General features: G+C 39.3%; 1 protein-coding gene across 1 annotated transcript in view; it reads right to left on the minus strand.

Annotated features, from left to right (window-relative positions):
* Positions 1–15,275, minus strand: part of selenot2 (selenoprotein T, 2) — a 38,476-nt gene extending 23,201 nt beyond the window's left edge. The window contains exon 1 of the mRNA XM_039765988.1: positions 14,940–15,275. Coding sequence (XP_039621922.1) covers positions 14,940–15,151 — 212 coding nt within the window. The 5' untranslated portion in view covers positions 15,152–15,275. The remainder of the gene's footprint in view (positions 1–14,939) is intronic.
* Between the last annotated feature and the right edge of the window lie 414 nt (positions 15,276–15,689).

Genomic DNA, 15,689 nt, shown 5'->3' on the forward strand with positions numbered 1-15,689 from the left:
GGTTTGGGATAAAAGGAAAAAAGGTGTAAAGAAAGGAAAGTTGCCTTTTCTTTTATATAGTATAGAGAGATGTGTTCGCTGGCGTTATGATCGCTTTTGGGGACAGTCGGGTGGGTCTTGTGTAGACTGGTGAGACGCCCCGCCATTAATCGGCTGTGATGGCACTGTCAGTCCTCCACTCGTATGCGTGTCTTCATAATCCGAGCTGACAACCTCATAATCGTAACGTGCAAAAGAAAGTGTGAATCGCCTTAATATTATTTTGCCGGTGTAGAAAAGGGGTCCCGTGTTTGCACTTGTCTGGGCTATAGCGCAGGGGAGGATGAAAAAATTAAAAGTGCTCACTTTGACTTAAGGCAGAAGCGCAGTCAGCGTCTCAAAGGCCGGCACAGCTATGCGCGCTGGCTGCTCGACTTTTGCTGGGCAGGAGACTACAGTTTTGCAGACACGCTCATGATATCAAAAGTCTCAGCGCTCTTTGGAGGTCATTCATATATTATATATATAGCAAAATACCCGCTACGCAGCGGAGAAGTAGTGTGTTAAAGAAGTAATGAAAAGAAAAGGAAACATTTTAATAATAACGTAACATGATTGACATTGTCATGAGTGTTGCTGTCATATATATGCCTGCCTAAATAAGTCACCCTCGCTTTGCTCTTACTTTATTTACCGTTCATTTAATCATGGCTAATGGCGGAAAAATTATAAAATGGAAGGAGGATGGCTTTACCAAAACAATTATTGATGGCGAATCGATTATTCATAAAGCTTGAATTGGTGATCTGTTTTTCTGTGTTAACCTCATATTTTTCATACTTCTTCTCAAACTAAGGTGGTGCGAGGGTAAAATGAATCGGGATGCGCTGATCAATGTAATCGTGTACCAGGAAATCATGCATTGACAAAAGCTCCCTTTGCTTGTAATGCAAAGTGTGATTAAATGCATTATTTTTAGCGTTATGGAGCACATGCATGAAGCTTCTCAGCTGTGCTTGTGCTAAGAAAAGGAAAGATTTTAAAAATAACGTAACACGATTGTCAATGTAACCTTTTGTAAGTAGTGCCTGGAGGATTCAGTGTGGAGAAACTCTAGAGACAGCGTGTGTATTAACTTGTGGATTTTTCTGTGAGTATTTGGTGGCAGTGTGACAAAGTTGCTTGAAGAGGCGGCGTGGAGCTCAGCTCAGAGCGAAATGAGGTAAATGGGAGGGGAGATGATGACGTGACTCCCCCACCCGCCTTAACTGTCAATCCCCCACAAACACAGTCTCGGAATTTGCATAAGCACACCCCTTCACCTACAATTTTAACTTAGTTACAAAGTGATCAAAACTCGTTTATATCCTCGTCCTCTCATTAAACTTGTATCCCGCATTACCTGTGGGCATGTGAAACGCCAGCGTAGCCTGTCTATGAACTTAATTTAAAGTTTAGGTTTACACCTTGCTTTCTTTCCGAGGTAGCAGCAGTCATGAATATGGTAGTATATGTCACTCGCCGCTTCTTATTGTTTTCGCTGCCTTCTCAATTATATAATGCATGTTTTCTTAAGCGCTTTTGGAGGTCTTCCTGGTTTTCTACGCACTGTTGACAATCAGTTCACGTGATTACGTGGGAGGCGTGATGATGTCACACGAAACTCCCCCCACGTCATTCCAGCTCAACTCCATTACAGTTAATGGAGAAAAATACCTTCCAGTTATGACCATTAGGCGTAGAATTTCGAAATGAAACCTGCCCAACTTTTGTAAGTAAGCTGTAAGGAATGAGCCTGCCAAATTTCAGCCTTCTACCTACACGGGAAGTTGGAGAATTAGTGATGAGTCAGTGAGTGAGTGAGTCAGTGAGGGCTTTGCCTTTTATTAGTATATATATATATATACATATATATATATATATATATATATATATATATATATATACATATACATATATACATATACATATATATACATACATATATATATACATACATATATATATATATACACATATATATATATATATATATATATATATATACATATATATATATACATATATACATATATATATATATATATATACATATATATATATATATATATACATATATATATACATATATACATATATATATATACACACACACACACATACCCATATTAACACATACATACAGTGGAACCTCGGTTCACGAACGTCTCGAAACACGTACAAATTGCTTTACGACCAAAAAGTTCGGCAAACTTTTGCAGCTGTTCATGACTACACACTCGGTATACAAACAAGCCAGTTTCCCTTTCGGTTTGTGCGCGCCGATGATTTCCGCACGTGTTCAGTCTCTCCCTGTGCAGAGAGAGAGAGAGAGACACAAATACACACACGCACACACGAGAGAGAGAGAGAGAGAGAGAGAGAGAGACGCACGCACGTGAGAGAGAGACACACGCAAGAGAGAGAGAGACACATACACACGAGAGAGAGACACGCGCAAGAGACACACACACACACACACACACACAAGTGAGAGAGAGAGACGGCTGGACGCATAAGGCCAAGAAGGCAGTTAAAGAATGCACAAGGCTTGTTTTTAGAGAGATAGATCCGAGCATTGTTTTAACCTCGTTGTATTTAATGAAGACTTTTTTCTATTGGATGTTAACCTCCACTTCACTTCTGTTTACAGCGATCGGTTCATAGCGTGCATTGTTGCAATGTTACTTTTCTTGATTGTTTATTAAATTACAGATTTTTCCAAATGTTCATTTTTTCCCCGTGCATAAAACTCATTTAAAAAAAAGGTGTTTTTAGCAAACGGTTCGTAGCGCAATAGCGCAAACTCTTGCAGTGTTAGTTTTCTAAGTTGTTCAAGGTTTTCTCAGTGTAATTCAATGTTTTTACATTTTGTTTACTATAACGTTGTACATTCTATGGCATAATTAATTATAATTGTGCTTAAAAATCGTTAAAAAAATATATATTTACATACAGTTCGTATGGTATGGAACGGATTAATTGAATTTACATACAATCCTATGGGGTAATTACTTCGGTTCACGACCAAATCGGTTTACAACCAGAGTTTTGGAACGAATTATGGTCGTGAACCGAGGTTCCATGGTATTGTGGATGCTAGAGGCGCTGTTGCCCGGTAAAACCCAACTGACAGACGTCCCAGACACATGTTTAAAACACCAAGAATAATTTTTTTAATAATATTCTTCAATAAAGTGCACAAAGCACCGTGCACTCCACAATTCTTCCAATAACCACAATCCTACACTCCCAGCAGCTCCGTTACACTCCCTCCTAACTCCGGCTCGGCCTGCTGGTTTTCCCTTTTCCCAGGGTCCTTTTATAGTCCATGACCCAGAAGTATTCCTTCTCCGGGTCAAACGCCCCATCCTCCTTCCTTAAGTATCCCGGAAGTACTTCGGAGTCAAGTTCTTGTTGAGCTCCCCCTGGCGGCACCCACGGCATCCAACAGGGCTGAAGAAACGGACTCCATGTCCCATGTTGCCCTGAGGGAATCTGGGGAACCATTTCCGTCCAAAGGAGCTGTCATCTAGTGTCCCGGGGGATGTAGTGTCCTGAAAAGGCTACTTTTCTTCCTGTTCTCTGTTGAGTGATGTCCCGGCCAGGCCATTACATACATACTAGTTGTCCCATGTGGCTCTGCCTGCGTAGTAGTGAAACAGGACAAACCTAAGTGGAGACAGGGCACGCTGCAAAATGTGGCAAGAGCTAGATTGATTTGAACGGAGGCTGGCACGTGGCCCCATCTGGCTCCCCACTCCTGGGATCAAATGTCCCCTCCCCTCCCCCCTCAGCCTGCAGCCTCTGTGTTGGATTAGTGCAAATAAATCACTCCTGCTCGAGAACTATGATACTTACAGTGGGATGCAAAAGTTTGGGCAACCTTGTTAATAGTCATTATTTTCCTGTATAAATCGTTGGTTGTTGGTCAGTTGAATATATCATATTGGAGACACACACAGTGATATTTGAGAAGTGAAATGAAGTTTATTGGATTTACAGAAAGTGTGCAATAATTGTTCAAACAAAATCAGGCAGGGGCATAAATTTGGGCACCGTTGTCATTTTATTGATTCCAAAACTTTTAGAACTAAAATTGGCTTGGTAAGCTCAGTGACCCCTGACCTACATACACAGGTGAATCCTATAATGAGAAAGAGTATTTAAGGGGGTCAATTGTAAGTTTCCCTCCTCCTTTAATTTTCTCTGAAGAGTAGCAACATGGGGGTCACAAAACAACTCTCAACTCTCACCTGAAGACAAAGATTGTTCACCATCATGGTTTAGGGGAAGGATACAGAAAGCTGTCCCAGAGATTTAAGCGGTTTCCACAGTTAGGAACATATTGAGGAAATGGAAGACCACAGGCTCAGTTCAAGTTAAGGCTCGAAGTGGCAGACCAAGAAAGATTTCGGATAGACAGAAGCGACGAATGGTGAGAACAGTCAGAGTCAACCCACAGACCAGCACCAAAGACCTACAACATCATCTTGCAGCAGATGGAGTCACTGTGCATCGTTCAACCATTCGGAGATGCTGCATGCGAGAGTGATGCAGAGGAAGCCTTTTCTCCGCCCACAGCACAAACAGAGCCGCCTGAGGTATGCTCAAGCACATTTGGACAAGCCAGCTTCATTTTGGAATAAGGTGCTGTGGACTGATGAAACTAAAATTGAGTTATTTGGGCATAACAAGGGGCATTATGCATGGAGGAAAAAGAACACAGCATTCCAAGAAAAACACCTGCTACCTACAGTAAAATATGGTGGTGGTTCCATCATGCTGTGGGGCTGTGTGGCCAGTGCAGGGACTAGGAATCTTGTCAAAGTTGAGGGACGCATGGATTCCACTCAGTATCAGCAGATTCTGGAGACCAATGTCCAGGGTGACAAAGCTGAAGATGCGCCGGGGCTGGATCTTTCAACAAGACAACGACCCGAAACACTGCTCAAAATCCACTAAGGCATCCATGCAGAGGAACAAGTACAACGTTCTAGAATGGCCATCTCAGTCCCCAGACCTGAATATAATTCAAAATCTGTGGTGTGGTTAAAGAGAGCTGTCCATGCTCGGAAGCCATCAAACCTGAATGAACTAGAGATGTTTTGTAAAGAGGAATGGTCCAAAATACCTTCAACCACAATCCAGACTCTCATTGGAACCTACAAGAAGCGTTTAGAGGCTGTAATTTCTGCAAAAGGCGGATCTACTAAATATTGATTTCATTTCTTTTTTGTGGTGCCCAAATTTATGCACCTGACTGATTTTGTTTGAACAATTATTGCACACTTTCTGTAAATCCAATAAACTTCATTTCACTTCTCAAATATCACTGTGTGTGTCTCCAATATGATATATTCAACTGACCAACAACCAACAATTTATACAGGAAAAAAATGACTATTAACAAGGTTGCCCAAACTTTTGCATCCCACTGTGTGTGTATATATATATATATATATATATATATATATTTATATTTATATTTATATATTTATTAGGGGTGGGACTCGATTAAAAAATTTTAATTAATTAGAGGCTGTGAAATTAATTAATCTTCATTAAACGAATGTAAGCACACATGAAAATTTGCCCCAAATCGCAAATGTTTTTTAATTTAAAAGGGTTTTAGTGAGCGACAGAATCAAATAATAGAGCATTATTTCTTTCAATCAGGTTCGTATTTGGAGGACATGTTGTGTTCAAGTTTATTCTGTGTTTGTCAACCGTTGTAAAGATAACAGTTTTCATTCATCGAAGTGTTCACCACCCAAATCGGAACTCGTGAATGCAAGATGTTCAACAGGCATTCCCGGTGGTAAGTTGTGGAAATTGCCTGTGAATATTTAGCGGTATCATGTGTATGAACTTAATTTAATCTTTTCCAGTCCTGCAAAGTCAGTTGACGCGAGCAGCTCGGAGTACATGCATCGAAGCTTCTCAGCTGTGCTTGTGCGATCTCGCGATGTCCACGACTTTATTTAATGTTAGCTAAGACCAGGCACTTCAAAGTTTCTTGCTACAGCAATTTTAACTCCGCAACAAAGTGATCCAAAGTCTCGTTTATACCTTGTGTCTTCTCATTAAACTTGTATCTCGCGAATACCATACTTGTCGTAGGCATGACATACAGCAGCGGGAGTGTGTCTATAAACTTAATTTAAACTTACGGTTCACACCGTGCTTTGTTTCCGCAGTTGTGTAATTCGGTTTTTGTTCAGCTCTTTGGAACTGTTGCTTTTTGTCTGTGCACTGCGTTAGTTCACGTAAGCCGCTCGGTGTACATGCATCGAAGGTTCCCAGCTGTGCTGGTGCCATCTCGTGCGATGACCACAGCTGTATTTAATGCTAGCTAAGACCTGACATTAAAAGTTTCTCTCGCAGTTTTGCTGAGTTTGTGCCAAACACCACCCTGACCATCTCATCTTCGTCTGCATTAGCACAGTCCTTCACCCGTGAATATTTAGCGACAGTGTTTCTATTGGATTGCCGCTGACGGACGGCCTTATATGGACGGGCACTAAATTACGTGGGAGCCATCGAGCAGACGTCTATTATAGTATATGGATGAAAAAATAGGTTCCAGTTATGACCATTACACGTAGAATTTCGAAATGAAACCTGCACAACTTTTGTAAGTAAGCTGTAAGGAATGAGCCTGCCAAATTTCAGCCTTCTACCTACACGGGAAGTTGGAGAATTAGTGATGAGTGAGTGAGTGCTTTGCCTTTTATTAGTATAGATATAGGATAAAAAAATATATTGAATTTCATACAATATTAATGTTCAGTGCTCACAATCTCTCTGGCATTGTCATCATATTTTGTGATCTTTGCAAGAAAAGGAGGTGAAAAATCTGGCTCTCCTGCACTGCTTTCTGGGATGTTTATTTATTAACATGACATGTACAAAACATCCCATTTGTGAGCACAGACCAAAAATTCCTATCGCATTCACAATATTTTTGACATCGACATGGGTTACAGATACAGTTGTATTTGTTTTCCTTAGCTCCCACACTGCTACTGCCTCTGTTAGCTCTCCAGACAACTACTCACTAGTAAAACTCTCAAGTGGGTATACCTAAAACAAGTGGATTTCAATTTCCATTCTTCTGTAAGGTAGTGTGCTGCCACAGTCAGGTAGCTCTCTATAGACCCAGACATTCAACAGTCTGTAGTTAAAAGTGGCAGTTTGCACTTCTGTCAGTCTTCAAGTTGTACTTTTGTCTTGTTGTAGAATATAGGAATTATTGTTAAACTAAAATGTTGTTGAGATGGAATGTTGTAATGTGGCACATGCAGCATTTTCCTGAATCTTGCATACTCCACTACTGAGTAGGGCCTCACATCAGTAACCAGAGATATTTCAACTGCCACAAAGGATTCTTTAGCCCTAACTGAATCAATTGATTGAAGCTGCCTCAGGTTGTGCTGCTTTATTCTTTTGTCAATGTTTTTTTAATATCAACACAGGTGCATGCCACTCTCATGTAACATAATGGCCATGCTAAGTTATGAATTGCCACTATTGATTCTTCACAGTCACAAAATAGAGGAAAGCCAAAGCACTTCAAAACATGTTTTAGTTCCCCAAGTAGTACGTTTTGAAACTCAAGAGTATATACTTTTGTCTCTTGTATCTGGTTTTGTAAAAAAAAAAAGAATGCTGTAGTTTCGGAGGAAGAAGGGCCCCACTCACTTCTTTAAAATTTTAAACACATCTCACATAATAAAAGAAACACTTTGTTTTATAAACAAAACTTTTATTTTCTCACATCTACGTTGTGTTGTTTCATTCACAACATTACAAGCCAAGAACCCCATATCAAACGATACAAAACAATAATGGTGCATTGTTACATGAATACATGTCATATGAATACATTCTTAGTTTCACTAGCCCTTGTGCTTAGCATTGTCAATTAAATTTAAAATGCAGCTCTGATGTTAAAGCTTCTATAACATTTTATATGCATGCATTTCCCTTATTGAATTTCCGACATGGTAGCTCTTGTTCTCATTGTTCTCCTCATTATAAATTATAGTTTTGTACATAAAGTTTTACTTCATTAAAATGTGCTGTCTGAATTGCTACAGATATGATTATTTGTGCATTATAATTGAAAAGCTGAAAAACTTGCCTTAACTAAGCATTATACAGTCACAAATACCTACTCTTTCACTATAAAGTGTCAAGTAATATTAATCAAACTCTGAAAGTGCATCAATTAGTAAGCCATTGTAATTTTGAATACACCATCTATATTCCAAAAAAAAAAAAAAAAAAAAAGAAAAAACATTTTTTAGTAACAGTGCTGAAATATTTCAGTTCACTGGTAACAGCTTTTTTCAGTGACTCAGGAATGATTATCAACGCATGTAACTTGCATCAGATTTCATTATCATTACATCATATCCCAAAAGCAATACGTGAGATGATATGAACTAAAACTAACCAATGCTAAGGAAAAACCTGAACACATTAAACAAACCCCTATATTATGCCACTATGCAAAACAACCTTTCAGGCTCCATAAATGTATATAAAAAGATACAAACTGGACAATTCCATACACTCCAAATTTACACAGATGCTTCCCATTACAAAATAAACATATTAGCAGCAAGCCAGCAGTTATTGGAAATATAAAAATAAAGAACTTAATTTTTCATTCACTAATTCATATTCCAAGCCCATTTTTTGCAATTCAAGGTAACAAGGGGTCAGAGCTTTTCCCCAAAAACAAACAACCTGAACCAATTGTCCTGAAAAAATGTTTGTGGTTTGTGCTTACAGTGATGACTTCAATCTAATGAACCAAGTATATGATGAGTAAGGCCCAGGTCTTGGCAAAGAGCCCATGACTAAGCAACCTTTAGAAAAATATCCAATTATAAAATCTATCAAATGATACATACATTTGTAAAACTACCATTACAGCCATCTGGTAGAAACAATGGAGCAATGAAAACTACAACGGCACACAGTACTTTTAGGTAAATAAGAAAAGAAAAAAAAAAAAAACTGCCCATTTTTATGTTTATCATGTTTACATCCAATATCCACCTAGAGCTTCATTTTTTATTTTTATTTTACATTGCTCCATTAACATCATCCACAATCAAATGATAGACATAAAGCAAAACAGATAAAATTAGTAAAAAATAAATGTAATTGATTTTTCAAACAGCTTAACCCAAGAACACATTATAGGGGACTCTTGCATATTTTAGAAGCACTGGGCACAATGCGAAATCACCAAGGACAGATGAAGGTCTTCAAAGAATTGTGGGATACACATACACATCAATGACCCCTATTACTAAGTCAGACCAATAGTAGTCGATTAACCTAACCTGTAGGTCTTGATGAACAGGATAAATTCAGCCTTGTTTGGATTCTTATGAATCAAGAGATAAGAATTGTATTCCCATAGACTACCACACCTCCCATAAGCTTTTAACTTTACCCTCACAAACATTTTGCATTAAGCTGTAAAAGAATTATGCAAACAAGATAAAGAACATGGCACATTATGCACATTATGTACTGGGATCAGCTAAAAAAGCTTTTATACAATCATACATTATCTATAGTATATTATATACATACAGTGAGACTTCTGAACTCTTTCAAGACCCTCTGCAATGGGATGACACACAGAAGTGCAACTGCTGTGTGAGCTAATGGTTGCTTGTCTGTCACTGAGGCAACTGCAGATATGCAGTGCCACAGAAACAACTACAAGCTGACCACTGCTATGCACAAAGCACCGATCACCCAATAGGTGATGTAGGGAACGCAACTTGGCCCTGGCCCCAACCCTACTTGTTTGCTGTGTCTGTGTATAACAAAATGGTAGGTCCCATTACAATAAATAACCTTGCTGTTCCTGTTTCGAAATGAATAAAGCTGGTTTTACTGAGACTCAGACTCAGCCTCGTCTTTGGGGTGCAAGACTCACTCATTACATGGTACCAGAAGTGGGATCTTAAACTAATGGAACCCCAAGAGGCATGCAACATCCTAATACCAGCAGAGCAAAATATGGTTCCTGCGGGGGCACTACTGTCTTCACGCTCCCCAGGGATGTGCTGGTCAATATGGCTCCCTTGGAAGACCCAGAGTGCTTCCTATTCTGCTTCAAACGCACGGCAACATTGTACATGTGGCCCCATGTCGCCTTCTGAAGGTAACGAGGAAGGTGATACATGAGGTTCAATAGATGCTCAAGATGGGTGCAATTCGTGAAAGCAAAAGCGAGAGGAAAAAAGCCGTATTGCTCTTGTCTCCAAACTCGACAGTTCGGTTTGGTTTTGTATTGATTTTAGTAGGTTAAATAAAATTTCTAAGTTTGACACATACCTGATGCCATGTGTGGATGGCTCGTTGGACCTCACATATTACCACCCTAAATCTCAGAAAGGGTTATTGGCAAGTGCCCATTGAAGAGTCTAGTTGCAAAAAGACTGTGTTCGCCACTCCAAGATGGACTATTTAAATTTAAATATTTAAAGGGTCCCTTTCGGTATCCATGGTGCCAAGTTGACCTTTCAGAGGATGATGGACCAGATTGTGTGTCCTAGTGCTAGGAGGTATACTGGTCCATACTGAAAACCATTTTTTATTTTTGTTATTTTTCTTATACCACAACACTGGTTTAAACAGCCTAAAGAATGTTCAGAACGTGGTGCAGCAGGAAACTGTTTAAGGGGGGACCTTTTTCACAGCTACACCGCTAAACATGCATACAATGGAGTACATGTGTTAGTGGAGGCATTGAGCGGTGAAAATGGACAGAGAACATTCTGAAAGTGAAGCTGTAGCAGACAATAAAGTTAAACTGGATGACACAGAAGAACTTTTGCTGAAAAAAAAGGACCTGTGTCTGTTTTCTGGAGCTTACTTTGGTTTTAAAAGGTCAGATGTGGACCAAGCCACTATTAACTGCAAATGCTGTCGAGCTAAAGTTGTCACCAGAGATGGCAACACAAGCAATCTGCTGCTGCAAACATGCTTTGGAGTACCATGAACGTATGGAACTAAGATTGGCACCCTCCACGTCCTCATGTAAAACTGAAAAAACTAGAAGACACTCGAGTCAGACGTCACTTGTAGACGCATTTGCTAGAGGTACGGTCTACGACCAAAACAGCAAGCAGTGGATCGAGATAACTAATGCCATTACAATCCATATAACTAATGTGTCAGTGGACAAAGATTGTTAACATTAATGGAAAGTGTAGTTGGTTTACAAAAAATATTCAATATTTATTCCTTTTCTAAGACATATTCAGTGCATTACAAGTTTTGACAAGCACCTTTGGATATTTTACTAAGCGTTAATGCCTATTTGGATGGTTGAAAATATGTTGTCAAAATTATAGTTTAAGTTGTTTGCAAAATGTGCTCAATAATAAGGTTCTATATTTTGACTGCAACTGTCATGCAATGTGATTCCTTCTCTTCATTAGTGACAACCTCTTGAAAACTATTACTTTATGGGGCCATGAAAACCTGTATTAATACTTGTGCGCACATTAAAATGTTTTATTGTACAATGTACAATTCTCATGATAATGGAATACATTATTCTTAGCCAGTCTACTGCAGTAATTGCAATGGAAAATGTGATTAACATCCACTCATGCATGGGAAAAAATTACTGTTGAATACCGTGAAACCGGTATAATTTTAAAATACTGTGATATAGAATTTTGGTCATACCGCCCAGCACTACTGTGTCCCCATTCCACATACGCAAGAGCATATCTAAATGATGATGTAGTCATTTTTAGTAATGACTGGAGATCTCATTTTGTTCACCTGCAGGCTGTGCTTGACAGTCTGAGACTGGCAGGGTCGGACAGCTAACCTTAAGAAATACAGACTGGGTATGGCAGAAGCTCATTATTTGGGATATTCCATGGGGAAAGGTTTGCTCAAGCTTCAAACGGACAAGGTGGGGCAGGTGCTTGCGTATCCACATCCCGAAACACAGGCAGGTTTGTGCTTTCCTTGGGCTCACAGGATATTACAAGCGGTTCATTCACAATTTTGTGCATCGAGCTGCCGCCCCCCTCACTGACTTGACAAAGGGCAGGAAGACCATAATGTTGTATGAACCAATACCTATGACACAGTCTTCTCAGCCCTAAAGTCCGCTTTATCCTCATTCCCGGTTCTGTGAAATCCAGACTTTGAGGGAATTTATTCTGCAGACGGATGCAAGTGCTTTCAGTTTAGGAGCAGTGTTTTCACAATGTTTTGAGGGGGAAGAACACCCAATCGCGTTTCTCAGTAGGAAACTGCTTCCCAGGGAGCGCAATTACTCAACCATTGAGAAAGAATGTTTACTGATTAAGTGGGCTGTGGAAGCTTTCCGGTACTATTTGGTGGGAAGGTGGTTTACCCTAGTGACTGACCACACCCTGCTCCAGTGGCTCTACAGACAGAAGGATACGAATGCCCGGCTCACTCGGTGGTTTATTAGTTTACAAGCATTTGTTTTTGACACACATCAATGCTAACATTCTCGCATACCTGGCCAAGCCTAGCTTGGATGGTCGCATTGCCCACATTGGAGTGGACAAAGCTAAGAGAAGGGATGCAAGACTTCTGAACTCTTCTGAGACCCACCCCAACAGGATGGCACACAGAAGTACGATTGCCTCCTTTGAGACCCTCACCAATGGGACGACAGGGTTGCTTCTTCTTGCCGAGACAACCACGGATTCGCAGCACCACAGAAACAACTACAAACTTACCACTGCCATGCGTAAAGCAATGGTCGCCCGATGGGTGATGCTGGGAACATTATAACTTGGCCACTGACCTGGCCCTGACCCTACCTATTAGCTGTGTCTGTATATAGCATAATGGTAGATCCCATTACAATAAATAATCTTGCTGTTCCAGGTTGGAACTGAATAAAGCTGGTTTTGCTAAAGTACTGGGAGTCAGCCTCGTCTTTGGGGTGTAAGACTCACAAGTCATAATACACACACATACAGAGTCAAAATTATGTTACCACTAATGGTACTGCTATGTACATACTTATATACAATTTATGTACCACATATGTCAAAAGTGTTGAACGTGATGGCAAATAGGTTGAGACATTCCTGTAAATCATCTTGCACATATTAAGTATGTTTTGTGAATAAATTGTTACCGCCATTCAAATTGGTAACATCATTTTGACTCACCCTGTGTGTGTGTGTATATATATATTCTTATTAAGGAAATATTGTTGCTATGCTAACAGGCCTGTATTTTGGCATTTTCTAAAATTACACGGTAAAATGTGTTTTCAAAATTCACCAGATCACCGTCTACTATTGTTAATAAATAATAAGTGTTCCATTTGCTCTGAGAACTACCTTTTTTGAGGACATGGGCTATGCTAGGTGTTATGTTGGTAAAAATAAGTTTGAATTTTCCCCGCTCCAAAGACATGCATGTTAAATTAACTGGACACAAGAATGGCTATGTGCAACTAAATGCAATTGTGAAGGTGTCCTCTGATAGACTGTCAGAATTTAATGCTGCATAGTCAACCTAATACTGCTGGAATAGATGGCTGGTCCCCACAACACAATGACTTTAGTTTGTCTAGAAATAGACAGAGTGATATTTCTTGTGCTTACAAATGTAACTACTCAACTGCATGGTGGGTCCAAATTAAAAAGGCAGTATAACCAGATCATAATGACCCCTGGATGGGTCTCATACATGTTACATAGAAACATCACAAAATGGCAGTAACCATATGCTTTCTGCTTATGTTTTAACATTCATGACAATGTCTGCCACACATATCACTCATAATATAACATAGATGACTGTACCTGAACAGCACGGACTGTTACTGACCATTAACAAAGCGTCCTAATTTTTTCTCTTGATGAACACTAGATTAGCAGACAATTGCGCATTTCAGACTACACAGTCCCATCAGTACAACTACCAGGACAGGAGGTGCCAGTGTATACCATTGCTCCTCATCAACTTACACAGGTATCCTTGTTGTGCACACATAAATCTTTCCTTTATTCCGATTTTTTTTTTACATGTTTCTGTCACCTGATTTCAGACAATCTTGATTCAACATCCTTTTTATATCATGATTTCCATATTTAACATTTTACATAAGCATTGCATGCCTGCAGCTGCTATGCTTCTCTCTCATGACTGATTAATTTCACATTAAATATTTCATCAGGCATATAGTTTTAATTCCCTATATTAATGTGAGTATTTGTAACTCTCAAAACTCTGCATCGTCTGCAAATTAATACATCCTTATATTAAAGACGTTTCTCAGAAGCGCACCTATAGCTAACAATCACGTGTACAGAGATGACAAAGCATTTTTTAAAACAGTACAGTACAGAATAACACAACACAAAGTGCTGGTTTTCATTTTAAGGGATGTTTTGGTTAGAGACCAGATCCACATGTTCAGTTAAAACTTTTTTTAAATGACTAGGAAGGAGCTATAAATAGGTTTTACATCTGAAGCAACATGAGGATAGAAATTTGTGCGTGTAATATTTTTTTCTTGTCAATATATTTGTTTATGACATAATTTCTGTTGCTGCACAAATATATGTTAAAAAAATAACTAACTACACAGTGGTACAAATGAACTGAAAAAAGCTGCTGAAGAGATGAAACAGAGATGTTAAAAAATCTTAACACGTTACAAAAAAAACGAATTTTCATGGCAAGTCATTTTAAATAACATTACGCCACTGATGGTTTTATGAGCAATATATTTCAGTTAAATGGATTGGTTTGTCACTCAAGATTCTGTCTGTGCTACTTAATGTGTCACATACTAAATGTGCTTAAATAGGACACATGAAGCACGTGCATTTCTGTCGACACTCTTCGCATAGCCGTCTACTTACCAGTACTGAAATTTAAGCACTGGACCCGAGTACAGTCTCTGCTTAGCTGCAATGTGTGGCTCTTTCTCCTCTTGCTTTTCCGGCTTTAGGCCCCTGCTGTCTTTGGCCTCTTGCAGCTGAACTGTTGTTTTGCCCAAATAGATATCCCGCACGGTCAAAACAGTAAACAAAATCAAGGCCACCATAAGGCCAGTCTGATTGTACTCCGCCATCTATACCCACAAACACGAAACCATGCCAGTCACTGTTAAAAAAAAAAAAACAGGAACCTTCCTGACGCAAACAGGTACTAGGAAACTGAGAAATCCTACTATAGTAATACGGTAGTAAGGAAAAAGGCGGGGCACTAGAGATAAGTCATCGAGTTCACCAATAAAACGCTAACAGGGGCGGGGAAAATGTAACTAACTCATCGATTGGTAAACTCCATGCCAATCTTTTTGTGCCGAAAGATCAGTTAAGCGAAAAAGATGAAGAGGGCTCAGATTAAATGTAAAAAACATGCAAAATGGTTTACCTTGAAATAAGCAGCGCTATGGAATATAATCAGTACTACCAACATATTCCAAAATAACAGGATCATTAAAGAAGTACAGCAAGTGAGTTTATTTATATCAGACTGATTTTTTTTCTTCGAAAGACAGTTGGATGGTCTGTGCTCCGGAAAGTATTTCACCATCTCCCGCTAGACTTTTAAATGTATTTCTCTTAATGTTATTATTAATAGCATTACCAAAAAACACATGAAAA

Source organism: Polypterus senegalus, chromosome 10, assembly GCF_016835505.1.
Source record: "Polypterus senegalus isolate Bchr_013 chromosome 10, ASM1683550v1, whole genome shotgun sequence".
Classification (NCBI taxonomy): domain Eukaryota; kingdom Metazoa; phylum Chordata; class Cladistia; order Polypteriformes; family Polypteridae; genus Polypterus; species Polypterus senegalus.